This window comes from Erythrolamprus reginae, chromosome 1, assembly GCF_031021105.1.
Source record: "Erythrolamprus reginae isolate rEryReg1 chromosome 1, rEryReg1.hap1, whole genome shotgun sequence".
Classification (NCBI taxonomy): Eukaryota; Metazoa; Chordata; class Lepidosauria; order Squamata; family Dipsadidae; genus Erythrolamprus; species Erythrolamprus reginae.
This window is the reverse complement of record NC_091950.1, coordinates 186,541,570-186,557,265: the sequence shown is the minus strand read 5'-3', so window position 1 is coordinate 186,557,265 and position 15,696 is coordinate 186,541,570. Positions and strand designations below refer to the sequence as shown.

The 15,696-nt window shown below is 39.8% G+C and overlaps 1 protein-coding gene across 1 annotated transcript in view; it reads right to left on the bottom strand.

The window, feature by feature from the left end:
* Positions 1–15,696, bottom strand: part of CSRNP3 (cysteine and serine rich nuclear protein 3) — a 51,761-nt gene that overhangs the window by 15,450 nt on the left and 20,615 nt on the right. Inside the window, exon 2 of the mRNA XM_070737212.1 lies at positions 14,476–14,646. Within this exon, the coding sequence (XP_070593313.1) occupies positions 14,476–14,623 (148 nt within the window). The 5' untranslated portion in view covers positions 14,624–14,646. The remainder of the gene's footprint in view (positions 1–14,475; positions 14,647–15,696) is intronic.

The following is a 15,696-nucleotide window of genomic DNA, read 5'->3' as shown; positions in this document are numbered from 1 at the left end:
GGCCTAGTGTCTTAATCAAATTTTCACATGTTCAACATTTCATATACAGTTACTATGATAGAGGGATGGATAAACTTTTTTGTCTATCTTTAAATCCAGGTGGGTTTTTTTAATGCTTATTCTTGAAACACTAATGTTTCCAATTTGGCAACATTTTCAAGGTAGGGCTGCATAAATCATCCTCATCATTAGAAATCTCAGAATTTCTTTAATCTTGTAAGATTTTGCCAATTTAATCTCTGGATCATTTTAGGTCTTATATGAGAATGAGTAAACCATTCAGTGCAATTATTATATCAGAAATAAATAATTAGGGCTACAATATTTCCAGACGTCTCTTAACAAATGAGTATTCCTTCCTTTCCTTACAAAATTAACAAGCAGCTAATTAAGTAATGTGCATAAATTTTGAAACAGTGCCCCTTACTTTTAAAAAAATCTCCACTTAAACCTTGTTAACTTTATACCATGACTTAGCCACATCTCTCATAAATCTCGATAGAAACATGACCAGCATTTAGCCCATAATAAAAAATATAAAGTGCAATTGCAAAAGCTGCTTGACGCTTCTGCCTGATGCAGCCGGGGTGGGCAAAACAACATTGGGGGTGTGGGATGATAAATCATATCTATGTAATTCAGGCACAGGTATGATAGGGAAAATGTAATAGTGAAGAGGTTGGAACTAAAAGGATCATAAAACACGCTAACAGCCTTTGTAATGTGAAGCTATATATTTTAACAACCATAGCCAGAAGCACGAAGCTAGTTAAAACAGCTTCAGGAAATTAAGTCTTTTGGCTTTGCAGTCTTTCATCAATCAAGAATGCTGCAGGACTTTTAAACTTGGGTTTCAGATGTTTATAAGATCTTTATTGTCAAGGGAGGAAGAGTTTCATAACCAGAATGAATCATATTTATTTATTTTTTAAATGAGAGAGAACAATGCATCAACTTTCAAATTGTGCTCTGATGAAGATTTCATTCCCCAAGAAGCATTCGTAATTTCTACTATCCAACTGACTTAATCTATTTCTGAGATACAGGGGTGTAGCTAAGCACTAAGCTAGAAATCAGGAGACTGTACAGCTGGATGATCGTTCTTTCTCAAACTTAGGAAGAAGGCAGTGGCAAACCCTTCTAAAAACTACAGGGACTATGCCAGGCAACACCAAGCATCAAGACAGAGACAAAATCATGCACACAAATCTGTAACATTTTTTTACAGATCAGAAAAAATAAAAAAAGCTAGTTTCTCTTCTTCAATCTATTTGACCACAGCTTCATGCTAATCAGGTTAAAATTAAGCTATCAAGACTTAGTTTCAAGGTGAAATAGTTTCAAGTGATCTGATCAGTAAAATTGATCAAAGAAAGATGCTGATAGCATGAGTACTACTTCTCTAGAAAATTAATATCAAAAAGGAGAAGTTGCCTTGTTACTTTTAGCCTTTCAAAGTAGCTAAAGCTGGCATTTTCTAAAGAAACCCAAAATACTTTCCTGAGACATCATTCTAATGTAATATAATATTTTCCTGCTATGGGAAAAGTAGTGAAGAAAACAGCTCTCGTATTACTTTTTAATCTTATTGAAGTTAAAGCTCTGGTCTTTTGTGAACTAAAATACTTTCCTAAGCCATACATTTATTACGGTACAATCTTTTCCTACTCCAGGAAATAGATTTTTGTTTTCAATACACAGGTTTCATTTATATCTCCAAAAGCACATTCCATTAGCTTCGTAAATAATTCAGCCCAATGCCACAGAAGTTCTATATTATTTTTACAACTATTGTTGTAATGCTTCTTCTGCTCTGAACTGTAACCTTGAACACCTCGTTGCATTTTCACTCCAACTCAGCAAGGTCACTCATGGGGTAAAAGGTGGACTTCTGTGAATATACAATGTCACTATGCATTGCTTTACAACATGAAAGTATGAAAAGAAATATATACGCATATATATGTGTGTATACAGTGATACCTCGTCTTACAAACGCGTCATACAAACTTTTTGAGATACAAACCCGGGGTTTAAGATTTTTTTGCCTCTTCTTACAAACTATTTTCACCTTACAAACCCACCACCGCCGCTGGGATGCCCCACCTCCAGACTTCCGTTGCCAGTGAAGCACCCGTTTTTGCGCTGCTGGGATTGCCCTGAGGCTCCCCTCCATGGGGAACTCCGTCTCTGGACTTCCGTGTTTTTGTGATGCTGCAGGAGAATCCCAGCAGCTCAAAAACGGGTGCTTCGCTGGCAACGAAAGTTCGGAGGTGGGGTTTCAAAGCAAGGGGAGCCTCAGTGAAATTGCAGCATCGCAAAAACACAGAGGTCCGGAGGTGGGGTTTTCCATGGAGGGGAGCCTCAGGGGAATCCCAGCAGCGCAAAAATGGTGCTTTGGCCGGCAAAGGGGGTGAATTTTGGGCTTGCACGCATTAATCGCTTTTCCATTGATTCCTATGGGAAACATTGTTTCGTCTTACAAACTTTTCACCTTAAGAACCGCGTCCCGGAACCAATTAAGTTTGTAAGACAAGGTACCACTGTACTGCAGATGGGGTTTCACTTGTTTGTAAGCCCCAGTTTCTGGCATGCCTTCTACCAGAGGTTGGGGACCTCTGTACTAAAACACATTCAGCTTGAAATTCTTGCCACTTACAAAATCTGGTGGAAAGGATGAGATTCACACATTCATATAGTGACCTATAGCATACGACCACAATAATGTCCCCAATCTTAGGTGGCTAGATGCAAAAGTGAATGAAATTCCTGGAGTATTAACATTTGAGCCTCAGCAGGAACTGTAACAGGTATTCCCTACCATGGAAGCAATATCAGCTGTAACCTCTTTCACACAGCTATCAAAATCCCAGATGTTCTGTCTTGTTTTGCAACACTCTTTGCAAACTTGGTCATAGGAATACAAGTTCTATACAAAATTCTGTCTTGACAAAGTTGGATAATGGAACCCAAATCCATCATTGAGCAAACTTGCTAATATATCCTGTATAATCCCACCCTCAAAAAAAAAAGCTGTGCCAAGCTTTCAATTTCCCTGAAACAGTTCATTATGTTAAGGAGCCAGAAGTGGCACATATATAATGTAGGAGTCAGTCTGACTGCAAATGGGAATGTATTAATGATTATTGTAAAAATATTGGAATAAAATAGAGATGAGGATCTTTATGAAATTTCCTTCCCAAGTCATTGCATACCTTACGTTTGTCACAGATGAGCCAATAATCTTGCTTTGCAGCACAAACAAAATAAAGAACTTTTTTGGTGTGAGGGTAGGCTAGTGAAAAGTCCCCTTTCCAAGTGTGAAACTACACTTCCATCCCATCCATTGAAAACAAGGTGCCTCTGCATAGCATCATCTCTGTAACAAGATGTTCCCTGGTTGTCAATGTTTGTAAACAACAAAAAAATGAGAATTCTTTTGAAAAAACAAAAAAATTAAGAATGCCCCAAATTACAAAATCTGCAAGACTTGTGAATATTATTCTGAGATTGATTAGGTTAGTTCTAGAGAAAAGTTCTATGTGACATTTCAGGAATCACCCAGGCTTTCAGTGCCTCTTAGATAAAGTAGTTCTTTATGCATCTAGACCAGGTAAATTCTATCCAGATTTCCCAAAATTAGCCCAGGGAATTCCAGAGTGTGCCGGAAAATGGGTAGGGAGGAGGGAAAAGTGTGTGTGTGTGTGTGTGTGTGTGTGTAAGGCAGAGGTGGGTTGCTTCTGGTTTGGACCAGTTCTATAGAACTGGTAGTGGGAATTTCCTCCTGCTTGCTGAACCGGGATTGATCACCATTTGGCCACGCCCCTGAACTGGCTCTAATGGCAGGTCCTATGGCGCCGCCATTTTGTTTTTGGCTTCTGTAAATGTGCAAAAACTTGGGTTTTGGAACTGCGCATGCGCCCACACACAAAGCACACACCCATGGTGCAGAAGGCAGTGAATCAGTGGCAAGGTAAGTTAGAACCTATGCCTGGTATAAGGCTGGTTAAAAATAAACCTATGGTAGGAAGGGAAATCCTGCATTGCCTCATTTGTGCAAATCTTTGTGTGAATGACTGTCAAACCTTTTGAACTTTTTCAAACACCTATTTTTAACTGTAAAAAGAAGTTACTCAGTTACTAAGCATAAATAAATTGAGGTTTGCCTGGCTGAGATCCAAAGTGTGAACACTTCCCTCCCCAGTTCCAACTATTTCCTTGATGTCAAAAGCATGTTATAATAAATGTAAGCCGTAGGGCTTCTCAACAAAGTTGGCAGGTTTTCAACCTGAGGCTGACAATTTAAGAAGAAATATAATCTTGAGCCTGAAAAGACTAAAAACGCAGAATACAGGTAACCCTTGCCATGCAACCACAATTAAGTCCAAAATTTATGTTGCTAAGTGAGACAATTGTTGTGTTTTACCCCATTTTGCAATCTTTCTTGACACAGTTGTCCACTGAATCACTATAGTTGTTAAACTAGTAACACAACTGTTAAGTGAATCTGCCTTCCCCATTGACATTGCTTGTCAGAAGATCACAAAAAGTGATTGTGTGATCCCCTGCAACCCATCATAAATACCAGCCATTTGTCAACCACCCAAATTTTGATCATATGACACAGGGATCCTGCAACAGTTATAAATGCGAAAAATGGTCATAAGTCATTTTTTTCAGTGCTGTTTTAACTTGGAACAGTCACTGAATGAATGGTTGAAAGTGAAATACCACCTGTTTAACACGTTGAAATGTGAAAAGAAAAACCAAGAAAATTATGTTCAGATGGGCTTGTGGATGAAATTCTCAAAATGTGGGAAGCGACAAATGTAAAGAAAAATAACCAACCGTGAAACAAGTTACGAATGTGGTAGAAGAAAGAATGTTTGCGAGAACAGAAAGGTATGAAGATATGAAGTGATGAAAAACGGTCATGTGTCACTTTTTTCAGTGCTGTTCTGACTTTGAACGGTCACTAAATGAGACTGTTGTAAGTTAAGGACTACCTGTATTTTGTAATTTATTTATTTATTTAGAATAGGTTGTTTTACAAAGTGCAAAGCTCTAGAACAGTGTTTCCCAACCTTTTTTGAGCCGCGGCACATTATTCATATTTTCAAAATCCTGGGGAACATTGAAAGGGGGCGGGGCGGGGGGGCGGGCTAAAGAAAAGTTTGGACAAAAAACCCTCTCTCTTCCTCCCTTTCGCTCTATTTCTCCCTCTTTCTCTCTTTTCCTTCCTTCCCTTCTTTCTCTCTCTCCATCCCTCTTTCTTTCTTCCTCTCTTTTTTGCTCTTTCTCTCTCCCTCCTTCCCTTCCTCTATGTCTTTCTCTCTCCTTCTCTCTCTGTGTCTCTTGCTATCTCTTTCTTGCTTTTTTCTCTCTTTCTTGCTCTCTCTCTCTCTTTCACTGTCTCTTGCTATATGTCTCTCTTTCTCTTTGCCTCTCTTGCTATCTCTCTTTCTTTCTCTCTCTTTCTCTCTCTCTTACTATGTCTCTCTTTCTTTCTCTTTCTCTCTCTGCCTCTCTTGCTGTCTCTCTTTTTCTCTTGCTATGTCTCTCTTTCTTTTTCTCTCTCTCTGCCTCTCTTGCTATGTCTCTCTTTCTCTCTCTCTCTTTCTCTGCCTCTCTTGCTGTCTCTCTTTCTTGCTCTGTTTCTCTTTCTCTGCCTCTCTTGCTGTCTCTCTTTCTCGCTCTGCCTCTCTTGCTATGTCTCTGTTTCTCTCTCTCTCTCTCTGCCTCTCTTATATGTCTCTCTTTCTTTCTCTCTCTCTCTCTCTCAGCTGACTGCAAGCGGGAGCCATGACAGTGGCAGCTGGACGTGCTGCTGGACGCCGTATATGCCAGGCCCGCAGCGCCACCATGTACGGCGTCCAGCAGCACATCCAACCGCCACCGTCAGGGCTCCCGCTTGCAGTCAGCTGAGAGAGAGAGAGAGAGCTCCCTCTCGCTGCCGCCTGGAACTCCCTCTCGCCGCCGCCATCTCCCCGCGACTCCCTGCAGCCGCTGCAGCCACCCCCCCCACTCCCACCGCCAATGCCCTCCCGCCGGCCCCAAAGGACACTTGCCGCCGACGCCAGAGAAGCTCCAGCTGGGCGGGGCGCTGCCAGTGCCTCCGATCTGGGGCTTCCACTCGCAGCTGTCCCTCGGCTCCTGCTTGATGCCGCGGTTTCTGGTGCTCTCCTGCTGGGCCCCAAAGAAGGAAGGCGAGAAAAAGGCGCGAAGAATGAAGCTCTCCTTCTTCCTGCCTTCCTTCTTTGGGGCCCAGCAGGAGAGCGCCGAAAACCGCGGCATCAAGCAGGAGCCGGGGGACAGCTGCGAGCGGGAGCTCCAGGTCGGCACCAGCTTTCGCGGCACACCTGGCCGTGTCTCGCTGCCCTAGAAGATCGTTCACAGATAAAATAATAAAAGGTCTCTAAAAAAGCAGAAAAATGATAACAAAATTAATAAAAGCCAGTAACAAGAAAAAAACTGACATTTCATTCAGTTCAAGTCAGAAAAAGGTGCAGTCGCATAAAATATGGTCGTGGGAAAAGGAGGAATGACTTTGGACCAGGCAGCCTCTCTCAGCCCAACCAGCCTCATAGGGTTGTTGTTGTGGGGAAAATAAAAAGAGAAGAGAGTATTAGGTATGTTTGTTGCCTTGAGTTACTTATAAAACAATAAAGGTGGGATAAAAATCCAATAACAAACGAATAAATAAACTTTGTAACTTCCATGAAAAAAGCATTATCAGGCTACTTAAGATAAGTTCCTCTTTATGCTACTCATTAACTTGTCTGCCCTATAAGGCAAACCAGGAGGAAGTATATCTATTAAAGATTTTAAGGGCCTCGTGGGCTGAATATCATTTTTCACCTAACGTAGCTCAAAGAGGCATAAGGTTTTAAAGATTAAAACTAAGGGTTTAAATTTGGTTGCAAATGATCCAGCAAGCAGCACAGCTGGCACAATAAAAGTGTCACAGCAGCTTTAATGAGATGGAAACTTTTAGTGAGAATCTCACGTTTTCAAAAGGGCCTTCGGGATAACAGTCCCAGGAACATTTACCTGGATAAAAGATTACTATCATCTTAAACACATATACCGTATTTTTCGGAGTATAAAATGCACCTTCCCCCCTCTTAAAAGGGGGTGGAAATTTCAGTGCATCTTATGTGTATAAGACGCACTGAAATTTCCAACCCTCTTTTAAGAAGGAAAAGGTGCATCTTATACTCCGAAAAATACAGGCATTTTTGCTGGTCCCAAAGCTCTGCCCCTGCACCCCATTTTTTGCAAAATGTGGGCCTGTTTTTCACAAAAATGGGGTGGACAGAGGTTCTGGGAAGCCTGCAGAGAGCTCCTGGGAACTGGGGAAAGGTAAAAATGCCCCCATTTTTGTGAAAAAATGGGCAGAGAACAGCCTGTTTTCAGGAAAATTGAGGCATTCTTGCCATCCCCCAGCACCCAGGAGTTCTCTGCAGGCTTCCCAGATCCTTTGCCCACCCCATTTTTGAGGGGAAAAATAATTTTTTTTTGGCAATAATATTTGGCAATAATATTAATATTTTTGCCTCCTAATTGCCCCATCTAACATGACAGGAGGAGGAATTCAATTCTAGGAGTTGAAGTCCACTAGTCTTAGTGCTATCAAGTTTGAAGTTTGCAAAAAGTGTACATGTTTGTAAAATATTCTGCTACACTGGTATTTTATTAAATAATACATTGCTACAGCATTTGGTTCAGAATAGGGTCATTCTTTGTCAAGTGGACCAGGTGAAATTGAAGCCTTATTTGAAAAGAAACCATCACAAAAACAACAGTATATGATAGAAAAAAACGTGCTCTTTCTAATGAGATAAAAATGAAATGATTGAAGGTGAGAAAACAGGGAGGGATAGAAAAAAGGTGCTCTTTATAATAAAAATGATTGAAGATGAGAAAACAGAGCATATTTTTTTCTATCACATATGTTGTTTTTGTGGTGGTTTCTTTTCAAATAAGGCTGCAAATGACCCAATACTTTTTTCCCTTGTTTTCAACTTCTAAAATCTAAGTCTGTTTATACTCCGGTGCGTCTTATAGTTTGAAAATTTGGTAGTTGGGGGCCGGGGAATCAAATCCAACAATGGCACTTCTACCAAATTCAGATGTGGACTTGTATCTTATTCCAAAAATGTTTTTTGCCTTTTTTATGTAAGAGATGCCTTAATACAGTTAGACAGCTATGATTGATGGGAAGTCTGTAAGAGCTCCGTTAAAAGAATCTGACCCCTCAGGACCACTAATTCAAAATCACAAGGAGCTGAATGTGTGGTTTTTATACCTGCATTACAAGGGCAATATTATTGAACCGAACTGTATGTGGACAGCAGACCTTCTATGCTGATATCTGCAAACTCAAATCCAAATGTCCCAAAGGTTTCACTTCTCATCCAAGAAACTTCTTCAGCTTTGACAGTAGTGAGGAATGGAAGGATTTATATTTCTTGTAGTCAACTGTAATCTGAATCCTTTTAGAGGGTCTTTGAAGCACTTGGAGGTTTATCTGAACAGTGCTCCTGATTCCTCCAGAGCTGAAGAAGCTTGTTGGATGAAAAGCAAAACATCTTCAAAAGAAAAAAACCAAGAAAGTCCAATGGCCTCCTGGGAAAAAAAACCACATTTGGGACAACCATGACCTGGATGACTGAGAATCTCTACAATTTCAAATCCGAATGGACTTTAAACATTCTTTTAACTACAGCATTATTTTTTTTTCCAAAGATATATTAGTGTATTCCATGAATAATAACTCTTTTGACTCAATTTCATGAAAGGGATTCCCAGAGTCCTGGGATATGTGTGTGACATTGGGACATGTATGTGACAATATATGTGACATTGGTTCAGTCAAGTCTTCCTCAACCTGCTGCACTCCAGAAGAGCTGAACCATAAAGGGCCTTCCATAAGTATTTTGTGTGTGCCAGTTCTGGAACAGGAAGCTTTGCTCCAAGAGTCACACATGCTCTTATCGCCCTTGGATAGACTACTATAACTCTACATAGGCCAGTCCTTGAAGACCTTTTGGGTGTTTCATCTGGTTTAGCATTTAATTAGTGCAGCTGTATAACACCACTAATGCAGATGCTTCCTGTGCAATTCAAGGTGCTGGGTATGGTCAAAGCCTTATGTAGGTAATATAGACTTACAACTAGATCTGGGATCAGAATTTCCACTATTAGGCAAAGTGGTTGTTAAATGGTCAGTAAACAAACTGCAATAGCATTTAGCAATTAGACTTCTATACCGCTTCACAGTGCTTTACAGCTCTCTCTAAGCAGTTTACAGAGAGTAAGCATATTGCCCCCAACAATCTGGGTCCTCATTTTACCGACCTTGGAAGGGTGGAAGGCTGAGTTAATTTTGAGCCTACTGGCAGCCGGTGATCAGCAGAACTAGCCTGCGGCACTACACTCTTAGCACTGCACCACCGAGGCTCATGGTTGTAAGTTGAAGACTATTGGCATGCCTTAGTACAGTAATGTTGAACCTATGGCACGGTTGCCACAGGTGGCACATGGAGCCATATCTGTTGGCACGCAAGCTGTTGCCCTAGCTCAGCTCCAACGTGCATGTGTGTGCCAGCCAGTTAATTTTTGGCTCTCACAGAGGGTCTCGGAGGGAGTTTTTGGATGGGAGAGGGTGTTTTTACCCTCCCCCTGCTCCAGGGAAGCCTTTGGAGTCTGGAGAGGGTGAGACCCGAGCCTACTGGGCCTACCAGAAATTGGGATACAGGCTGTTTCCGGCCTCCGGAGGGTGGGGAAAGCTGTTTTCGCCCTCTCCAGGCATTGAATTATGGGTGTGGGCACTCACACATGCACAACAGCACACACACATGCTCTTTCGCCACCTGAGGGAAGAAAGGTTCACCATCACTGCCTTAGGACGTAGATATATCTAAGGCTCCTTAGATATCTGCCCATTCAGAGAGATCAGTAGGGAAGCCTTACCAAGAACCCCAAATCTGAATGAATGTGATGTACAGGGATCTTGTGACTGTTCTCAATTATGACTCCACATTTCAGCAAACATCTAGATATCTGAAACATCCCATGTTGTATCTGAAAAATGTTGTAAAAGAAATGGGAAGGCATTGGGGAACAAAATCTATGCCTGTTTAGTGACCCATCATTTGTTGTTTACATCATTAATTTTTCATACTTTAGTTTATACAGCTTTGACGTTTGCAAGCCACTCAAATGAGTGGCCCAGGGCAAAATGTTAAAAAGATACACAAATAAATAATACATTCCCAGAATTCCCAGTCAACAGACTAGCAAATAATTTTTGGAGCCATGATCTCAAAATATCTGCAGGAGAGCAGGATAAAACAGATTGGATTAAGAAAAGAAAAAGCAAACATAACAAAAGTATTTGTTGCTGCCTAGATCCTCCCAATTTTTGTAACCCAGATATGGTGGCCTTAATTAAATATTTTTATCATTAGATATAGTAGTATCTTGGTACTAAACTGCTTTGAAGCTTATCAAATTTGGTACTCAACACATTTTGACATTAAAAAAATTGTCCGGGTACTCATTATTTGTTTGGTACTCAATGCACAAGCTACAACTTCTCAGTGACAGTTGCATTGGGACTTATTTATTTATTATATTTGTATGCCGCCCCTCTCCGTAGACTCGCGGCGGCTAACAACAATAATGAAACAATATGTAACTTACTACACTATTCCTTATAGAAAACATTGGTTTGGTACTCATCATTCTTGGTACTTATCAAACCTTCCAGAATCCATTAATGGTAAGTATCAAGGTACCATATAAATATATTCCTGATATTTATGGTACCTTGGTACTCCGTTGTTAATTCTAGTTGTTTCACAATTGTAACCATCTATTTATCTATGCTTCTGAGGATGACCAAGCATTAACATTTTATTCAGGAACTGTACTGGCATCCCAGAGGCTTAATCCCTAAAAGTAATCCTAGCTGAATTGATTTTAATTCTATAGATATTATTTCCTCCATAGCAATCTTTATCATCTGTATCTCAATCAGTTTCATATTACGCCCTTACCCTAAATGTGTTTATTTCATGTGCTAGAGAGGGTCATTTCCTAAGATGAAGCACATATTGGATTCAGTTAACATGCAAGATTCATAAACAAAGACCTATTCTATAGGTCTTATGTAAATAAATACTGTGTGCAATGCAAATCAAGGAGAAGCAGAGGAGAGGAGAAGGCTTTCGACTCTCTGAATGGCATCCAATATCAATGATTACAGGACTGTGCTGGTTTGTCTATCCAGACAAGGGATATACGACCATTTTTTACAATAGTGACATTCTTGCTTAGTTGACAGATTCCAATTGATGGCGCAGGGAAATGTATTCAAACAGGAAGGTATTTGTCCCCTTATCTTAATATATACCTGCATGGAATTATTAGCTGCCATTCAGAAGGCTGAAATACAGTGGCATCAGAATTCTCTTGACAGCCAGCTCTTTTTCTCTGTGACAGCAAATGGGCAGCCTTAAAATCAAATAAAGAAATCCCGAAGTGATTCTTGGAATCCCTAATAGGCTTGAGGTGAATGAAGTGAAATTTCATTTAAAGAAAGGACAATTTTATAATAGTTGGCAATTCAGCGTTTGGGGATGCTTAGAGAAGACTTGGTTTCATCTTGAACAAACATGATTGATTGTGCTTGCCATTACACTAAAATCTTATTTTAGATGCTCAAATGGTAAACATGGCAGCAAATCAGTCAAGGCTGGTAAATAAGGTATTTTTAGACATAATTTGCTGTAGAAATTCATGCTCATATAAAATCCAGATTAAATTAGAGGACAGTAGTTTGTAACTTGTAGCAATGGGGTTACATTTTAATCTGATGGGTTTTAGGGTCACATGAGATGTAACTGGTGATGCTATGATATCAAGCAATGGACAGAGGGATTTTTTAAGGGATCAGATATGAAAGGAAAATTAAAAATAAAATCAGTGAAATTCGGAGATTCAGATAGTCATTTTGCCTTCTCCCTTCCTCCCTGGCAAATAGTGCTGTCTACTGTAGTTACCAAGTCAAGGTCCTTCTGCAACTCAACTCAACAACTTAACTCAGCTGCAGCCCAACTGAAGTGACACTGTCATAATCTATAGCTGAACATAGCTAAGCATGTTTAAAATTCTGTTTCTCCGTTTATACTGTAGCTCATCACATTGTGTTCTTCCTTCTTTCCCAGTTGTTTTGCCAGTATATTTCATTGTACAGCTTCTTACCAAAAATACGCCACTTATCCCTAATGTTTCACGGATGGCTATCGTCTTGCCACTCCTTTCTATTCCTCATCAAAAGAACAGAAGAAATAATCATGTAACAAATCAGACCTTTGGTTCCTCTTCTTCAATCAAGGAGTAGTTAGTTACACTGTATCTCAAACGTAACCACCATACTCAACATAGTAGATAGCCAAGGACAACAGAACGTAAATTATAGCAGTATTTGGAAGGCCAGAGAGACTCTACCCTACTGGTAGTGTCTCTCTATGATTTCAGACAGGGCTCTATTCTAAGAGGAAATTCCACACAAACAGCTGCTGCAGCACTGTCTCCCTCTCCTCTTTTTCTCATTTATATTCACAACACTAGAAAATTTCATCATTTTCTTTCTTGCCAGGAAGCCATCAGAATTGACATTTGGTCTCCAATGCTTTCATACTTAAGTATACCTACGGTTCGATCAATCTTTAATTATTAGATTAGTCTCATAAGCAGAAACCATAATCATGATTTATAGAAATGAGACGACATGAGTAAGGTTCAGATGACTGGACTAATAAGTTGGCTTTCTTAGATTTTGCAGAGCCAAGTTCATTTGTACAAACTTTGTGCTTAGCATTTGATTACAATTTATAATACAAAGGTTATACAAGGACAGATCTCTCGCCCTCACTCAACCTATTAACACTACCATATAACAATATAGGTTTAGATTATTATTAATTATTTAAATTATAAACACAGATGAAAATAGTGAATAAGAAAATTAAACATTTTAACATAAACAAATGTAGATAAATTATTACTAGGGGGCTGCACTTGGGTCCAAGGTCTTTTACTAACCTAGTTTCATGAATTCTACCTGTTTTTTCTAATCAGAATACAGTATTCACATCATCCAGTGAGACAGAATAATCTAAAATACGAATTACTTAAACTAGAAATATCCACGAGATTAAAGCATACATAAGACTTCAAGAAAAGCATCCTACAACATTCTTTGCAGATCATGCTTTCTGTGGATCAGACAACCAAATGATAAATGAAACAGCTGAACAAACATCTAAAAGGCAAGTTTGGATGCAACTTCACAAAAACCATCTTGGAGGCTGGTTTTACAGTTTAGACCTTGTTTCACCAGTTTTAACATCTGTGGACATCAATGTGCCTGTCATCATCTTCCTCAGTGTCTGCTAAACTCCCTGACCAAGTTATGTTTCTTTTTTAAAAAAAAAATAGAAATAAACATGTTGTAAATGAAAGTACCTGAAATGTATCCCCAACAGTGACTCCTGATACTACACAGATCTTAGAAAAATTGTCCGTAAATAAAAATAGTGGCTGGATGGAGGATACTGTCATTTTGAAGGTGTACCCACTTGCCTCCCAAAAAGGCGAAGTTAGCTGAAGGTCTTGGGAACATGCTAGGATGGAGGTTGGATGTATTGTGTGGAAGGAACACTCTTACCAACTTGCCTTCTGGGAATGGGTGTTTTGAGACTCGCTATGTCCACCGTGGCAACGCTGGCTGGGTAATTCTGGGAGTTGAAGTCCAAATATCTTCAAGTTGCCAAGGTTGGAAAACACTGGTCTAAATATTATGAAACAACCTTGCTGCTCATGTTGGCCTGCCACAAATTTGATAGATAGCATACCTCCTTGATGATCTGACATTTTCACTTCTTCGCATGCATGGCTCTGACTCTTGCAATCTTAAAAATCTAAAACCCAGTCCATATGAACAATCTGCTCCCTATGATGGAGAGCACCTCCCAACTGCTCCAGTTATAAGTTGTCAGCTCTGATACTCAATCTATTTCTAGTAGAGAAGAAAATGAGCCGGGGTGGCGCAGCAGGTAGAGTGCTGTGCTGCAGGCCACTGAAGCTGACTTGTAGATCTGAAGGTCAGCGGTTCAAATCTCATCACCGGCTCAAGGTTGACTCAGCCTTCCATCCTTCCGAAGTGGGTAAAATGAGGACCCGAATTGTGGGGGCAATAGCCTAGCTCTGTTAAAAAAAGTGCTATTGCTAACATGTTGTAAGCCGCCCTGAGTCTAAGGAGAAGGGCGGCATAAAAATCGAATAAATAAATAAAAATAAATAAATAAATAAATAAAACTGGGTGCATATGGAGGAAACCATAGGCACTGCCATTCATGGTCTGTAATGAGGAAAGACCCCTTGCAATGTAACTGTAGTACTTACGGGTAAAATGATTTGAAGTGGAAGGGTTGACACTATCCCCACTCTCAGCACTTTCGCTGCTAGAGATGTCATCATCTGATTCCCGCATGGAAGAACAGGGCGAGGAGCCATCGACTTCTTCAAACTTCCTCTTTAAAATTCCACTCATTGCTGCAGTACTGTCACATGTACCTGCAATGGGAACAAACGCAATGAAAGCCAAGGAAATTTTGACTGCAGACTAAGCAATTAAGGTCTTGAGAATGATCCTCAGTGAATTGTCAGTAGCATTAAGGTATGTGGACCAAGGACACTACTACTATTTTTTATTAAAAAAACACAACCTTCAAACATGAATATTTGGACCAAAAAAACGTAACAGCGCTTTCCCCTCCTTTTAATTTTAAGAGTGTAAACTCTGACTTCTGAAATAATTGCTGTAAAAGCTATATCTTAAACATATATCTAAATTAAAATACCCAATGCCATTCCCATGGTGATTCACTAAGATTAGCTTCATGCAAAATTAATCCTTGAATCAATGTAGATGGTTGTGTGTATGTCCCAATAGTTTAAGTTTGAAAGGTTTTGGTTTGAGTTCAGATTATTTTTTTTCCATGTACAAAACAGGCTTTGTTGATTATTTCAAATAGTTCAAAGGTTCTGAAATGAAATACTTCTGAATTATCAAAACAGCCTATTGCAATGTAAAAAGAAAAGAAAGAGCTGCATTCTTCTTGTTCAGTTAGTCCTCGACTTACAATAGTTCATTTAGTGACTGTTAAAAGTTACAATGGCAGTGAAAAGAGTGACGTATGACCATTTTTCATACTTTTCATACTGGCATTGCAGCATCCCCATGGTCACGTGATTTACGTTTGGATATTTGACAACTGGTTCATACTTATGACTGTTGCAGTGTCCCAGAGTCATGCAATTCCCTTTTGCAACCTTCTGACAAGCAAAGTCAATGGGGAAGCCAGATTCACTTAACAACCGTGTTAGTAATTTAACAACTGTAGTGATTCACTTAACACCTGTGGCAAAAAAAGATCGTAAAATGGAAAAAAACACCTCATTTAACAAAATGTTTCACTTAACATAATAAATTCTGGGCTCAACTGAGATCATAGATGAGGAGTACCAGTTGTGGGTTGCTACTGGTATGGTAGAGGATGGAGCACCAGCAGCGAACGGTACGCACCGCACACAGCTTTGTTTCTTTTTTGTGTGTGTGCATCC